We start from the raw sequence: 15968 nt of genomic DNA on the forward strand, positions 1-15968 counted from the left end.
CCTGCACTTCCATAGATTTGTGTTGTGATTTGCGTTTTGGTTTTGTTTTTTAGCAGGTCTGTGTGATATTAGTGAAGGGACTGTAGTCCCCGAGGATCGCTGCAAATCTCCAACTTCTGGTAATTTGTCTTTTATTTCATTAATAATTATAATCTACAGAAACCATTATAGTGTATCAAAATTCCTTTTTTCAGGTAAATATTTAAAATAACACCTACAAGAAACTTTAGTGTTACATATTTATTCTGAAAACCATAAATTTTCTTTACATTCTCATTAAGTGAAAAGAAATGCACTAGACAAAAATCCACACATCTTACCTGTGAAGAGTCAAATAACTGTTCACTGGCTTTCTAATATTTATACTTTTTTGGAGAAAATATATTTTACTCCTCACTGTTGGATCAGATGGATTAATCTGCAATCTTGTCCTTGCTGTAGGCATGCCTGGTATCATCTGGTAGAATAGTGCTCTAATTCTTGAAAAATGTCGACTTAAATATTACCAAAGATTTTTAACATCTATAATCTAGTGGTGACTGTAGACAGAATAATTGTAGATTATATGTGGGGTTTTTTGGTCAAAGTGATATTTGATATATTTTATAGCTGTATTAGAGCTTTTTTGTCCATATTATATAGGTCTTTATGTGATATATGTATATATTAATATTTCAGTGGAACATAATTTTTAGTGTCTTTTTAAGATTAAGAGGACCCTGAATTGATTATTATTATTTTCAGTGGATAGAAACTTTGCCAGTATTTACTAAGATCCACTTCACAATTTTAACTACCATATTAAATCATTACAGCTGGGAATACTTATCAGCTTTCTACTGGAAAAATTGTTCTTAGCAAAAAGCAACATAGTTCTTAGATTTGGATCCTTCCATAGCTGGTTTTGCTACATCAGAAATAATTCTAAGCATGGAAAATATTGAGAAGTGTATTTAACTTTACTGCTTCATATTTCAGTTTAGCATTTTATTAGACCTAGAACTATAAAAGTTTTGTGATAATTCTCTGTTTGAAATTGTGTTTTCCTAATATTGTACAAGTTATATCCTTTCTTAAGATATGTCTTCCTTCTGTTTTTTTATCTTTAAATTTCATATTTAAATTCACTCATTGAAACAGGAGCCATCAGAATTACATAATTAGCACCAGCTGTTAGTCTGTATGATAAGGAGCAAGTAATTATACTTCTGATCTCACAGAACTAGAGTTATTTCTGAATTTGAAATTTAGAATTATAATATCTTTTCATTGTTGCTGTTCTTTGTCCATCTACTACGGTACTCTTCTGGTCTTCTCGCCTCTCTAAACGCCATGTGAATGTCATTGTCAGTATGTTAAGGCTATAAGCCAAATTGGATAATTTAGATATGTAATTTATTCTTATTATATTAAATGACTATCAAAACTGTTTTAACAAGATTCAGCCCAAATAAATTAATGCTCCTCATTATCCTAAGCCAAACTTTAACAGGTTTATACATCTGTTAGTTTGGAATAACCAAAAAGAGGTATTTATCAGAAAGTATTTTAGTATATTAAAATCTAAGTATATAAATATTAAAAGTACATAAAAGTGAAAACCCTCCAAATGTCTCTCTTTGTATCTGAGGAATTCAAACATTGTTAGATATTTTCAAATATGTTATGCTTTTTGGTCCATGTGAAAGGACAATGTAGTTTTAACATACAGATGATATGATACTGGGTATTGTTTTAAATGAGTTTGAACTGCAAAGTAAAAATCGAGACTGCAAAAATCACTGGTAAATCACAAATTATTGTGTTAGATATAAAACTTTATTCAGTTTAGTCTTCGATTATACTCTGAAAGATACAAGAATTTCTGAAGAATTCTATCCATTCCTGCATATCAGGAAAGACTGCTTTTACAAAAAACATATCAAATTTTAGTAGAAAGCAGTTGTTCCTGAAACAAGTTCATAGAGCAGGAGATAGATGATCTTCATGCATACATACTAAAATATACAATAGAAACTAGAATAGAATTCTGCAAAACTAACCCTTTGACATTGTATTATTATAGCTGTGTCTTTCACTACTTGTCCATTTTATAAAGTTAATAGTAATTTTTGCTACCCATCTTGCCCAGTTGTCTTACTCTTCGCACATTTGTAAATTTTGCCTTCATTGCTGTTAGCATTCCAATAAGGATATAAAGGGATAATTTAGTATCCTTCCTCTCACCAATACATGCAAATTCTACTAGTTTAGAATGGTCAAAAAAGGAAATGGATGAGGTGAGTTTGAGGTAAATCAGGGAACCACAAGGCAATCAATCATGTTATTAAAACCATGGAAAGTAGTCATTAAATTACTAGCCTCAAATACTTCCTGCACTGTGGTAGGATCTCTATCTATCTATACAATATAGACTATTAAAACCAATATAGTTAATAGAAAACACTCGTATCTATAAGAGAAAAAGAAATGTATAAAACTGGGTTGGAAGTTCCGGGAGTCTCTCATAAATACTAAGAGGTCCACTATTATAGAAATGAAAAGTAGCCATACATCCTTTATCAAAATCAATGTGTTTGTTGAAAATAATAATATAAATGAAGAGAAACTTTTCTGAAAAGCATTTAATCCCATAATCAAAATTGGTGATCTCAACAATTTAGCTGGTCAGTATCAAAGCTCTATTCAAAAAGCATCCTGAGAAAATCTAAGTTGTGAATATAGTTTGCCTTTTCTATTTGTTTTTAAATAAACCAGGTGTCTCTCTGAAGTAGAATATTAGTTGTCATCCTGAATGAACACAAGAAATAACTTCTTCCATTTTCATTTGATCTGTTTCAGAGAACTCTCATTTCCTTACTGAGCACTTTAATAATATTGGAATTTTGTTTTTAGTACTGCATCAAAAGTGTGTGTGTATCTCCACATAGGTGAAAATGATAAAAACATCTGTTAGGTTATTTCAGTTTGAAGAACACTCAGGGCCACATCGATCATGGTAAAAACACTGCCTTCAGGGGTTGCCATGTACCCTAGAAAAAAAAAAAGCTGTAGATAAGTCCTATGTTTATTTTATCATAGTTATTTGGTAAATATATTCAAGTGAAATATGCTAAAAACATTTTTGGAATTTTGAATAAAATTCTGACAATGATAGATAGGCATTTTCAGTTAGGGGAAAATTAAGTCAACTTGTTTATTTTACATATATGGCTTCTGGTTGCCTATTTTTATGTTGGAAATAACTAAAAAACTTTTTTATAATTTGATATTCATATTTTTATATGTTATCTAGCTATTGCTCTAAGATGAACTATATCACACAAAATAAGTAATAATAATCTTTTTTACATTCCTGTGGCTAATCGCTTACAACTATTGTCATCTTTGAAAAGCAAGTGTACCCATCTCTACTCCTGAAAATGTCACACTGAGTTCAGTGTTACTTATGTAATATTTTTTGATACAGGATTTATGAGGATCCGTAAATGCTATTTAGCAAAAATAACATGAGTTTTGAAGAATAAACTTTTCAGACTATTATAAAAGTAATTGGATACTGCCAATGTTGACAAGTCTTACTTGGTCCTTGGAGGGACTTCAAGGATATTTTCCACTTAGCCAAAGTATGATTTTGTCGGAAAATGGAAGGTCAAACTTTGATCTTATTTGTTAAGACTCAATACTTTCACTGAGATGAAGAAGAAAAATCAGTACAGAAAAACTTTTTTATTAACTTCCAGTTATGTTCTAGGCATTGGCTTCTATCAGAAAAGCTTTATACATTGAACAAATGTTTACTTAGAGGTTGCTGCATACAAAGTACTCCACTGTATGCACAGGGGGTGCAAAGATGAATTGAATGGGGGCCCGTTGTTTTAGAAGTGCAGTGCAGTGGGGAAAGAACATGTCTGTAAACTTAAAATATGAGGTGTTAAGTGGTGAACATTGTAAGTGAAGTATACAGATAGGGTTACTGGAATTCAAAAGGGGGGGAAGTGATTTATAGTGAGGAGATTGTGAAAATTTATGGGTATGATCATTTGAATGTGATCTCATCTCAAATTTATTATAAAGAATAGATCATTTAATAATGAAAATTGACAGAGTACTACTTAGGATTACATTTATAAATAAAACATTTATGTTAGAAATTAAAGAATATAAAAAATTAGAAACACCTTTTTGTAAGGAAAAGTCAAAATCTTAACTGTAAAAATATTAGATAAGCTTATTGGAAGATGCAGCTGGAATAAAGAACTATTTCTTACCTCATTAAATGTAAGTAAATACTTGAACATAACCTAAAATTGTAAGTATTGTTTTCAGTATTTTAAAGATCTCTATGGTAATAGTAGAATTTATACATGATTTTAACATTGGTATCTAGAAAGCTAACTCTGACGTAAATTCTGTTAGTGTACTTCTTCCACAAGATTCTTAGTTCTCAATGACCCTTATTCAGTTAACCAATACCAAAGAATTTTTGCATTTTCTTTCAGAAACAGTTCATTGCTGCTTATATTGTTCTTTATCTGTTCTCTAACATATATACCAAGATTTTTCCTAATGGTCGTAATTTATGGAGAGATTACTATAGATTAAATATTTATATATATCAAGGAATTATCTACCTTGATAATTACTGATTACTGTAATATTACAAGAATTGTTATTAATTATATGCATGACATCTCCTCCTGACCAGTAGTACAGAAACTTGTCTTAGAGGTTACCAGATTATTTTGTTTGTGCTTTTCCCTGTGACAACTCAGTGTTTGTGACTGACTCTGTGCCTGTTCCTTCCATCATTTGTGTAGGTTCTTCATCACCACACAATTCAGATGATGAACAAAAAATGAATAATTTTATAGAAAAGGGTATAGTATCTTTATTTTAAAGTATTTTCTTTTAATTATGTTTAATTTTAGTTTATTTTGAATAGATTTTGACATTTTATATCAAAATATTATTTTCAGTGAAGACCAAAAGCAGAAAGTTTTCCAAGATGGTAGCCAGTGATATAGGTAGGAAATAGAAATTTCTCTTTTGTTTCTAATCCTTGCTATATGCAATGTTACTCAATAGCAAAAAATGATCTAATGCATTGCATTTTGTATATATTGTTATTTCTATGCTAAATCATAATCTCTTGGGCTATTGCTTCTAAACTCATTGGGGCAATAATTATTAAAAATCAGTTAAATTGGGGTTGCAGTTTTTCCTGACTTATAATGTGAATTATTCTGTTTTCATTTTTGTTTTATTTAAAATAAAGCAGGGTTCAATTTATGCCATAAATAGTACAGTTTTGTACCAAATTTGGAGATATTTTTCCTTTATAGTTTGTATTTTCTCCGTTTTTCCATCCTTAAAATTTCATAATCCCCAATTTCAAGGAAATGGTCCTCTAAAGTATTGACTCTCTTATTCTGTAATCTACACTACCCTTGAGTTAAATGCTAATTTTCTTAAGATTCTTCCCCTAAACCCCATGAGTAAAAATGACTGATGGACAATATATTACATTAATCTCTTTGACTGTTTTTATCAATATATTTTGAAATGAATTACCCAGTCTAAGGTTTTCAAAGTTTAAAATTGGATGACAAAATATAACATCCAACTTGGGGATACAATCCAACTCTAGGATTTTTAGTTGGTCATAAGCATTTGAATACTCTCTGAAAATTTTTAAATGCTTGAGAAGTACTGTTTTACCAAAAATACATTTAATCTTTGATTTAAATCCACAAGTTTTATTATACTGTTTTTTGTTATTTATTTCCTCCAAAATGCCTATCACATGTTCCTTGACTTATATTAAGTGAGGTGCATTTCTAGGCAGCTGAAATAGATTACCCCTTTCTCAACTGATAAAGTTTAGTATATAGTAAAATTGAATTTCAGAAATTCTCAGAAGTAGCATCTAGATTGCCTGCATGTTATAAATTGAACCCTGTTTACTCATATTAACGTTGGCTGACTGTTAGTACCTCTGGTCATTTTTAAAATATGGTTTATTCTTGGGCGAAGGGCTCTTCATACATGGGGTATTGATTATCTTTATGTGGTTTTATAGTGAATCGGTTGGTAATAGTTAAATTGCTTTAATTATGTTCTAGCACTATCACACAATACTTTTTCAACCAAGTTTTTTATAGTATATTTTATCTTAGGATTTACTGTCATATAATGTAAAAAGGTATGAGGCTTTCCTACATACTTTTTCAAAGAACTTTTAGAATTTAATTACTTATGAATTTTACCTTACATGAAAAGAACTTTCTATATAATTACATTTTTTGAATAATTTCTCTGTCTGCTTTTTTTAACCTATATTTGCTTTAACTGTGTGTTGACTAGCTCCTCTGTTTTTTTCTGTTTTGTATAGAACATGTAACATGAAATATATGAGCTTGAATATTTGAAAGTTTTCAATTAACACATTTCTTAGGACTAAGAACATTATTGGAAGGATAGTTCTTTGGTAATGTTCTTGCTTTTTATGTTATTGGCAAGTTCTCTTTTTGTCATGCAAGTTTTCATATTTATATTTCTTAGGAAATACATTAACTTTATTCACCTTTTCAAACGTAGTTTAGTTACCCAGTTATATATAATTATTTTACATCTTTAGAAACGACTGCTCTGGCTCCTGTTTTATGTATAATTTTGTTTGTTAGTAGTCTTCCAGTATAGTTTTTATCCCAACATATTTACAAGAAAAGCTCTCAATTTTTCTTTCATTCAAGTGGAGCCTGCTCCATTTTAAACTATAAAGTTTTTACAGTTTAAAAAAAAGTTTATCTTCCTACATTAGTGTCTAGTTTTATAATAAGAGTTAACATAAAATATGCGATTGAAAATACAATAAGATGTCAGTGAAACATTGGGAGGGTGGGGAAACTCCTAGAATCTCCTGAAGACCTCTCTGTCAAGATGTGTTTTCTGTGTAAGGTGCTAGGATTCCTTTAGCATTCTGGCTCACCGTGCTCCCTCTCGTGCACTCCTGTACTTGCTCTGAAGTTCCCTGAGCCTCTGCAAATTACCACCTCTCTTCCTCAGTCGACAAACATTTACAGCTTCAACTCCAGGAAGTTATGCAGTGGTCTTATAAGGGAAGACGTTAAGAATTAAGCTAATACCCCCAAGATTGACACTGGTTAAAAAAGCCACCTTGCGTGGAAGACTGACTGAATGCCTTTGGCTCTGAAACTTTGTTTCTGAAGTTTCCACTTTTCTTTGAAAGTAACTGCTGCAGATATTGGAGGAATAGAGTACAAAATGTCATTCTGACTTTAACAGTCTAACCCAAGCTTGGAAAACCAACCCCTTTTTTACTGCCCAACAGTGCAGCTGAGTTAGCTGAGATTGATAACAGTATTTCAAATATACGTATATATTTAACAAGTACAATTTTTCTGACACTGTGCCAGCACTTTATAAATAATATTTCTTATTTAAAATCCAGTCAGTGTAACTACATTGAGCTACTTACTATTTCCCTGTTTCACAGAATGGGAAACAGAGGTAGAGTATAAGTAATGGATCTGTTGGTTGTATGTCCAGTGAATGATGGGACCAGGATTTACAGCCACGTAGTCTGACTTCACTTCCTTTCAACACTGTAGTATGTTACCTCTTAAGACATTTACTGAGGTCTGTAAGGGTTCAAAAACAGATCTATTACGTGGTTTGTAACAAGATATTCTGGTTTTGGCCCTGTTCTATCTACATAGTAACCTAGAAAAACAGATGGCTCATGTTAACTTCTGCCCTAGCACCAGATCATGGTTGTCATCTTGGTGCCTCTCACCCAAACGTAATTTACAGTGCCTGGAAGTCGGCCTTTCTCAAAGCCCAGACTCGAACAAAGTAACTACAGCAAACAGTAGAGTCCCCTAACCCATCTACCCAAATCCCAGCTGCTGTGTCTCTTGGCTGACAGCTAACTTGGGTAAATGATACTGACAGTGACTTCCTGGTTCATGCATAAGAACAACAGCCTAAAAAGGCATAACTTTAGTCTCATGAGTTCAACAGCAAAAATACAGAGGAATAAATGAAATTGCATCCCTAAAGAAAGCTACATGTATGTAATACGCATACAGTAATTTGTTTTGCCTGTTCATGCATGATGATTAATTTTTGTTAGTAAAATCTTGATGACCAACATTTCCAAAATCCATCTTTCCTGTAGTGTTAACCATTTCTGTAAATCACTTAGAAAATAAGAGTGGTTATCAATTTATTATTTGCTTATTACTTACATTTTTATAAAACTTTGGAAATATAAAATTCTATAACCCTAAATAAATTATATAAATTCTGTTATTTTAAGTGTTAATCAAATTTTTCATGATATCTTATGAATAAAATATGGTCCAAATGCTAGTATTGTTTGGTAGATTTTGAAACTACATGATCAACCTTTTCTAAAGATTATTAGTTCTATTTCATTATGATTCTCTTTCATTGTGAAAATAGATTTCTAGCTGGATTCTGTAGTCTGCAACCCTGCCAATGACCCATATTATAACTAATTTTCATATAGAAGGAGTGATTACACGAAGCTGTGAGGAGAAAATAATATATAGAGATTAAAGTATAAAGATAGAAAAGTATAGTGACTTAATGAGTGCTGTGCCAAAACAAATAGAAATCAAATCTCCATTTAATGAGCATCTGCCATATTCCAGACACTATAGATATTGGTCAGGTTGTATTTGTTAGCCTAGGGAGCACTGCACCTCCTTTTAATCTCTCAGAATCTAGGTTGGCAGTTATATGGGTAATGGCTAATTTTCTTTTTTAGCAAAAACTAATTTTTGAGGTCAGTTGATCAGTGAAGATCATGATAGTCCAAATATCATTTTCGTCCGTTATGTTTTACCTGAGTGATTCCTTTTTCAAATTAAAGTGTTCTAACACACCTTAAATAGATTCATAGTCATTATATTCTAAATCACTAACTCATTTAATCCTATAATTTTGAATCTGCTCAAGCTCCCTTATTTTTCAAGAAGAGAGATCCTCTTGAAGCCTCAAAGAAGTTAAGTTGCATATCCAAAGTAATGTCCTGTAGTAATGACCTAGTCAGGACTAGAATCTAGGTCTCTTGAACTCTTGTGTTACTATAGCATGTCTTCCCTTTCATACTATATGGCCTTTTTTTTCTTGTGCTGTTTTCCCAATTCTTCTATATTTACCAATTGAAAAATAAATTCTCAGAGTTCCATTTGCTTTTTCCATGTGAATAAAAAGTTATGTACCAAATTAATTAAGTAGAATTTGAAGTTATAAAATTATTCTAATTCATTATAAAACTTAAATTAGTAGTGATAATTCTACATCACATTCCCCAATATGCAATTCCAAATGTGTGGCTGTTACTTCTATACAAATTCATCTTTATATTTAATCCCTGATATTGCTGTTGGAAGAATAGAAACTCATCGTGGAAGAGAAGATGGGTCAAGTGTGCAGTAATACTACTTCTACAGGTAAGATTACTCTTAATTTGTGAAGAACTACGCTTCACAGGTCAAATTAAATTAAAACTATTGTACATGTCTGAGTTTTTCTAATAGATTCTTTTTCTTTTTCAGGATGACTAAAATCTGAAGAGTGTGGCATAATGTGTATTGGATTTTCATTTTCTTTCAGAATGTATTTTCTATCAAATTTCATAATAAAACCTCAGAAAAGTCTGTCTGTTATATCTCAGTATTTCCTGTGTATGTATTTATTTCTCCATAGAACTGTCTTTTCCTTACATTGGAAGAATGTAAAATGATCTTTCTAGAAATAACTTCTTTTTGATTCATAACATATAATCAGTCCAAACTAAAGTTAAATTAGTGAAATAATTTCAAAAGTCATATTTTTGATGAATATGCCTGTATTTAATTTGCCCTCTTTTTCTCTTTATCTCATTTGTAAGAAAATTCTGCCTCTTTCTATAGAAGTAAAATTCCAGTGACTGTTTATATTTATTCATTTATTTACTCATTTCATCACCATGCTCATTGACCACACATTAAGTGCAATACACATACACAGATGCAGTATTTTGCAAGATAAATTTTATTTCCAAGCTCATGGAATTTATATTCTAACATGGGAAATAGACATTGATATTATTAGTTCTATTGGCTATTAAAATGACATGTGAGAATTTCTACTTCTTCGTCCCACTTTTCCCGTGGCTTCTATGCCATAATCCTAGAAGTTGAGTTTTAGTCTCTTTACTGTTATGATTTTTTTATGTAATATGCATACATTTCAACATTTTGCTTGAAAAGAGTGATTTTTGGGATATTTGCAGGTGGTGAGAAAAGTGACATTGTCACCTTATTTTAATTATTAAACCTTTCAGTATAAACAAAAATTTGTTTTTTTGGCATCTTCATACCACCATAATAATAAATCCTTATATCTTTTATTGTTGGTATACTGTTTACTATAAAAGTCACATTCCAAAAAGCAGAAATTCTACTTCTGTTTTCCTTTCATTTAAGAAGCCTTCCTTAGAAAAATAAAATGTGGAACACAATGGATAGAAGAATAAAGGAAAATTACAAAACATCTGTCTAAGAGAAGCAATAGGAATCTTTATAATTGAGAAACTTTACAAAGATTTGTACAGTTGCAAAAACTAACAAGTTAACAGCCATGACAAAACTGTCACCTGCAGTACAGTGGTCCAGGCGGACCTCTTGACACTTGCTTCCCTCCTTAGTGTTGTAACTACTGTTGCAGACATGATTGTTGTGATCATGCCTCACTTCACTATTCCTACCAATCAAATGCAACTCTCTACTGCTTAGCCAGCCAGTCAGCTTGATATCTTCATTCCACTTTATAAGAAGAGAGCAGACTCAGGTTTATAGCTTGCCAAGATGCATCTCTGATACCAGTTTTCTTCAAATTGAAGAAACTTCATTGTCATTCCTATCATTTCTTCTGTGGACGGAGGCATAGAAAAGGAGATCTAGTTTATACTCTCCAGTGACAAAAGATTTCAAAGCAAGGAAGATACTGAGTATGAAGAGCAAGAGTTGAAAAATACACAGTTGAACATAAGAGAAACAGACCACTTGTCTTCCAAGAACTCATTCAAATTATATGTCTTCAGTTTGAAAGCCACAGTGGAAGTCGAGTAGCTTCAGAGCATGCGCAGAAGTTTCTGTATACCTGTGGACAAGTCAGCTGACAAGGTAACTGGGTTGGCAAGTGCTTCTGAGACTCCTGAGAAGTAAAAATAGGATCATCAAAAAATTGCTGGATAAAGTCTATAACTGCTTCATCCACAGACTTCTACCAAGGTACAGCGTGTCAGCCAAGAGGCCTGACTAGAGGTTCTCAGGATTGGATCTGCCGCTTGTGGACCTGTCATCAAGGAGGTTAATGAACAGACCTGGAAACAAGAATATTCCCCAGAAGTCACAAAAATTCAAAGATAAAGCATTTGGCCTAAATTTCAACATTAGACCTTAGATTTGGGACTTAGCCTTCCACAACTGTGAAACGAGTCAGACTCTATAGGCTCTTCTTTCTAGACATTGAGCAACAGGCAGTGTGGGGCTGCCATCCTTGAGAAAAAGGAGAGACATGAAGCGAGCCCCACAGCCTCTCCAGGTTTCTGCCCCGGGACACTTCGTGTCGCAGGGCAGGGTGGGTAGAACTCAGGAGGAGCTGCGGTCCATCAGGCTGAGGAGACAGAGATTCGAGTTCTGGGCTGCCAACGTGAATGGAGTGTGTGAGATGGTGTGCTAGAGAGGAGGGAACTGCACAGGGCAATTCTTAGAAGTCTGTGTGCAGGTTCACCTCCAGTTCAGCTCCAGATTAACACTGCACCTGAGCTGGGCAGTAGCTCACCAGGCCTAGCACCAACCACCTGCTCTAAGGCTGAGAGCTCACCTTGTCATTGCTGAGCACCTTGTCATTCTCTTGATATCCCAGAAAAGCCCTCTTTAAAAGTAAGGATCACTTCTTAGCATAGAAACCATATCCTAGAACTAAGTTCAAACTGAGATTGACCTGTCCTAGCAAAGAATAAAATGAAGGCTGATAAAACCAAAGGATTCTCCAGTAATTTAATGGCAAGCTATAGAGCAAAGCTCACCACCTTTTAAGATCGGTAATATAATACAGACTCCCTTCAACATATTATCCACTCTGCCCAGCATTTGAGCAATCAAAAGTTCCTAGGCATGTGAATTAAAGATTCAAAATCAAAAGTAGGAAAATGTGACCCATAATAAAGATGTTGGGGCATCTGGGCGGCTGTGTTGGTTGAAAACCCAACTCGATTTCAGTTCATGTCATAAACTCATGTTTCATGGGTTTGAGGCCTGCAAGGCCTCTGCTCTGATAGTGTGGAGCCATGTTTGGATTTTCTTGCCCTTTTTTGTCTCTGCCCTCCGCCACCCCCCACTCTCTCAAAAACTAAACGTAAAAAAAAAAAAAAAAAAACTAATAGAAACAGATTTCAAGGTGAACTAGATGCTACAATTAGCAGCCAAAGATATTTAAAGCAGCTGCTATTAAAAGTTTTAATATTGAAAAGGAAAAATGGTCATAATGAGTGAACACGTAGAGAATATCAGCAGAGAAAATAACAACTTTATAATGAATAAAATGCTGAAAAGTTGTTTCTGATAAATAAAATTGCCTGGATAAGTTTAGTATCAGTGGATTAGAGACTATAGAAGAAAGGGCTATGAAACCTGACAACAAATATTAATATAGTGTATAATGCTGAAGATTTAAATCCTCTTCCCCCTCCTTTTGCTCTTCTTCTTGCCATAAGTATCCATAAAAAGTAGACAAGTTATATTCGAAGGTAGGCGATTATCTGGCTTTAGATTTCTTAGCTACGTAGCTATGTGCAATGCTATAAGAAAATGAAGCAACTTGAGTTTTGAGGGGGTATAGTTGTGAGTTTGGGATTTCCTCTGATTTCATGTTTATCTTTGTTTTCAGTTAAACAGAAGTTTGTAACATATTATGCGTTTATGCCTTTCAAATGAAAAAAAAATAGCTGCTACTTAAAGACATACTTTAGAAGACCTTGAGGTTTGGGGAAAGTTATACTAGAAATGATTGTTTTCTATGGAACTCTCTTTTAAGGAAATAATCAAAATATATACAAATATTTTTGTACGTTTTTTGTTACCATATATATGAGAAAATACCTTATTGTTGAGTAAGTGTTCCAATAACTAAATATGCAGCCATTAAAATGTACTAACAACCAATGTAAGGGAATGCTTTTTTTAATAGTTGGGGAAAACAAGATACAGATTTGTATGCTAAATAAAAATGGATATTAAGTGGCAGGAAATATGGAAAAACTTTTGTCTCTTGATTATGGGCATTCATGATGGCCTTATTTTCTGTTTCTATTCCAATCTTTCTGTAAAGAACACATAATTCAAAAAGGATAAAATGTGGGCGGGGGGACAGTTAGAAGAGGTTAATCTGTTAATGCCTGTGAATCATTGAGACTGTGTTTTTCATCTAAAAATTCTAATTCTGTACATTGAAGAAAGAATGTAAACCTTCTTTAAAATATTTTGGGAAGGTGCTTACTTGAACAGCATGTATTACTAAAATTGGAGCAATACAGAGAAGATTAGCATGGCCCCTGCATAGGGAAGACACATAAATTCATGAAGTGTTCCGTGTTTTAAAAAATAAAATATTTGGGGGAAAAGATTTAAAAAACATTGTCCCAAGTGAAAGATGTCTTACACAAGAGTTTATGCCATGACATGCATATGAAATTTTAGAATAGGCAAAATTGATCAGTGAAGTGGGCAGGAGGGGGCAATCAGAGCAATGGTTATTTCTAGGGATGAGGACAGGATTTAATTGGGAAGAATATGCATAATCTTTCTTAGATGGTGATGAATTCCTATATTTTGTTAAGGATTTGATTACATAGGTGTGTACATGGTCAAAACTCTAAGATCTATTCATTTTTATGTAAACTTTACATTAAAAAAATACTGCCAACAAAAAAGTGAGGAACAAATAGTTTTGTGAAAATGCGCAAAGTCTATTCTTTGCTAGCTTTATCCTCATATCCCGTTGTCTTGGGTAAGTATTTCAGAGTAATAAGATAGTTATAAAATCAATATGCTCTAGTTAGAACCCTGTGCTTACTTCTGTTAGTACTTGCTACATTGCCCTGGACTTATTTCATACCTCCAATAGACTGTGAACTCTTAGAGGGCAGGAAATCCCTGCCTTCTGGCACATAGCTGGCATGTGCCCAATAAACATTTGATAGGTTAATAAGTAAGTACCCCTCGGCCCTTTTCCCACCTCTTACCTGTAACAGAAATGTTTCTCTATTCATTAAAATACTTAGTTCTATAACTTTTTTTATAATACTAGTTGGAATACTAGTGGAATTAGCGAAATAGCAAAGTTAATCTTTAACATTTGTCATTTCAAATTGTTTATTCAAGGGGATTGCTTAAAATTGTATCAAAATGTTACAGTAGTGTGGCTTAAATATCTGTCTTTTGAAAACTATGATTGAGTTTGTAGTCAGGTTGTGGGTCTCCAGTTGCAAAGTGTTTCAGGAGGAAATATTAAACACTATAATTAAGTCATTTTGTGACTTAAAGTTACTATAGTGAAAAAATCTGCCTTGTCATTATTGTGTGGTTTTAACCTCAATAAAATGTCAAAATTAGACCAACGGAAGAATTATTTAAAAGTTGGTAAGTTACATTCAGAGGGTTTTTTTAATATGATAAATTAAGTAATGCTAGACCAAAAAATTATATTTTATGGGAAAGATTAACTTAAATTTTTTAAATATTTGAGAATTTTATATAAAAGGATTTCAAGTAGAAAATCCTGAGGGAGATTGAAAGCATATACTTAAGAAGTTCAGAAAAGAATTTCATGCTAGTGAAATTTTGTGGCAGAAATATGAATATGGTTATTGAGTGAAAGCTTCAGCAGATACATTTCTAATTGAAAAAATAGTTAATACATTTTAAAATAATGAGAAAAAATGACATAGTTTGTAAATGATTCAAGTTACTTATCTTCTTGGTTATGTTTAGATATATTTTGAATTTAGTTTTTGAAACAAACTTAAGAGAAGTTGAACTTAAGTGGTACAATTCTGTACCGTCCTTATGTTTTAAAGTTTTTTCTTCCATTTTGTTTTCGTTATTTGGAATATTACCATAGAACTATAATAAAGGAATGCTGGGTAGCTTACAAGTATATTAATAGCCCATTAGTATAGTTTTTTACAGTTTATTTAAATATCATTACCTTTATTATTAATAACTAATAACATTTGTCAAATCCGTATTGCGTGTCAGGTATTATGCACAGTGCTTTGCTTACATCATCTTGTGTAATATTCACAGCTATGAAATTGACATTATTATCAATCCTCATTTAACAATGAGGAAATTTTAGGTTTCAAGAGGCAAAGTAATTGGCCTAAGGTCACACACTGGGTAGTTGGTTGAAATGGATTCCATCTCATGTTTGATCTGACGCCAAAACCAGTCATAACCACTACATTTTGTACTTCCACATTTTATAAACTAAGTATTGAAGCTTGTTCAAGGCATGTTTATGGTGAACTAATGTCTATATGCATACTGGGTTTGCTCAGTTAGTTTTGGTTCGTATCCAGAAGTTACTCTTAGTCTAGGGATCCAGTTCCTCAAGGTGCAGCATCACCTATTCCTGGGAACTCGTTGGAAATAGAAGATCTCAGGCCCCAGTCCAAGAGCATAGAATCAGAATCTATCTGATTTGACGGGTTTGCCAGGTGATTGTTGTTTACATCCAAGTTTTTGATAAGCACCGGTCTGAAAGAATAACGGGATCAGAGTAGAGTAGTGGAGTCTAGAGAGGCATCGCATTATCCATTCATATCTTTATACTCTACCAGACTGATTTTTCTACTTCACATTACA

At 32.7% G+C, this 15968-nt stretch overlaps 1 protein-coding gene and 1 non-coding gene across 4 annotated transcripts in view; both read left to right on the forward strand.

Moving 5' to 3' along the window:
- Positions 1-15968, forward strand: part of STXBP5 (syntaxin binding protein 5) — a 163694-nt gene that overhangs the window by 114382 nt on the left and 33344 nt on the right. Inside the window, exons 19-21 of one of the 3 annotated variants that reach the window (XM_029943864.1) lie at positions 54-119; positions 4821-4880; positions 4980-5027. In XM_029943864.1, coding sequence (XP_029799724.1) covers positions 54-119; positions 4821-4880; positions 4980-5027 — 174 coding nt within the window. The remainder of the gene's footprint in view (positions 1-53; positions 120-4820; positions 4881-4979; positions 5028-15968) is intronic. The other 2 variants (XM_029943865.1, XM_029943866.1) reach the window with 2 other exon arrangements.
- Positions 13598-13699, forward strand: LOC115297261. The gene has a single exon (XR_003911363.1). It is a non-coding gene; the product is annotated as a U6 spliceosomal RNA (small nuclear RNA).

The sequence above is a fragment of the Suricata suricatta genome, chromosome 7, assembly GCF_006229205.1.
Source record: "Suricata suricatta isolate VVHF042 chromosome 7, meerkat_22Aug2017_6uvM2_HiC, whole genome shotgun sequence".
NCBI classification, from domain to species: Eukaryota; Metazoa; Chordata; class Mammalia; order Carnivora; family Herpestidae; genus Suricata; species Suricata suricatta.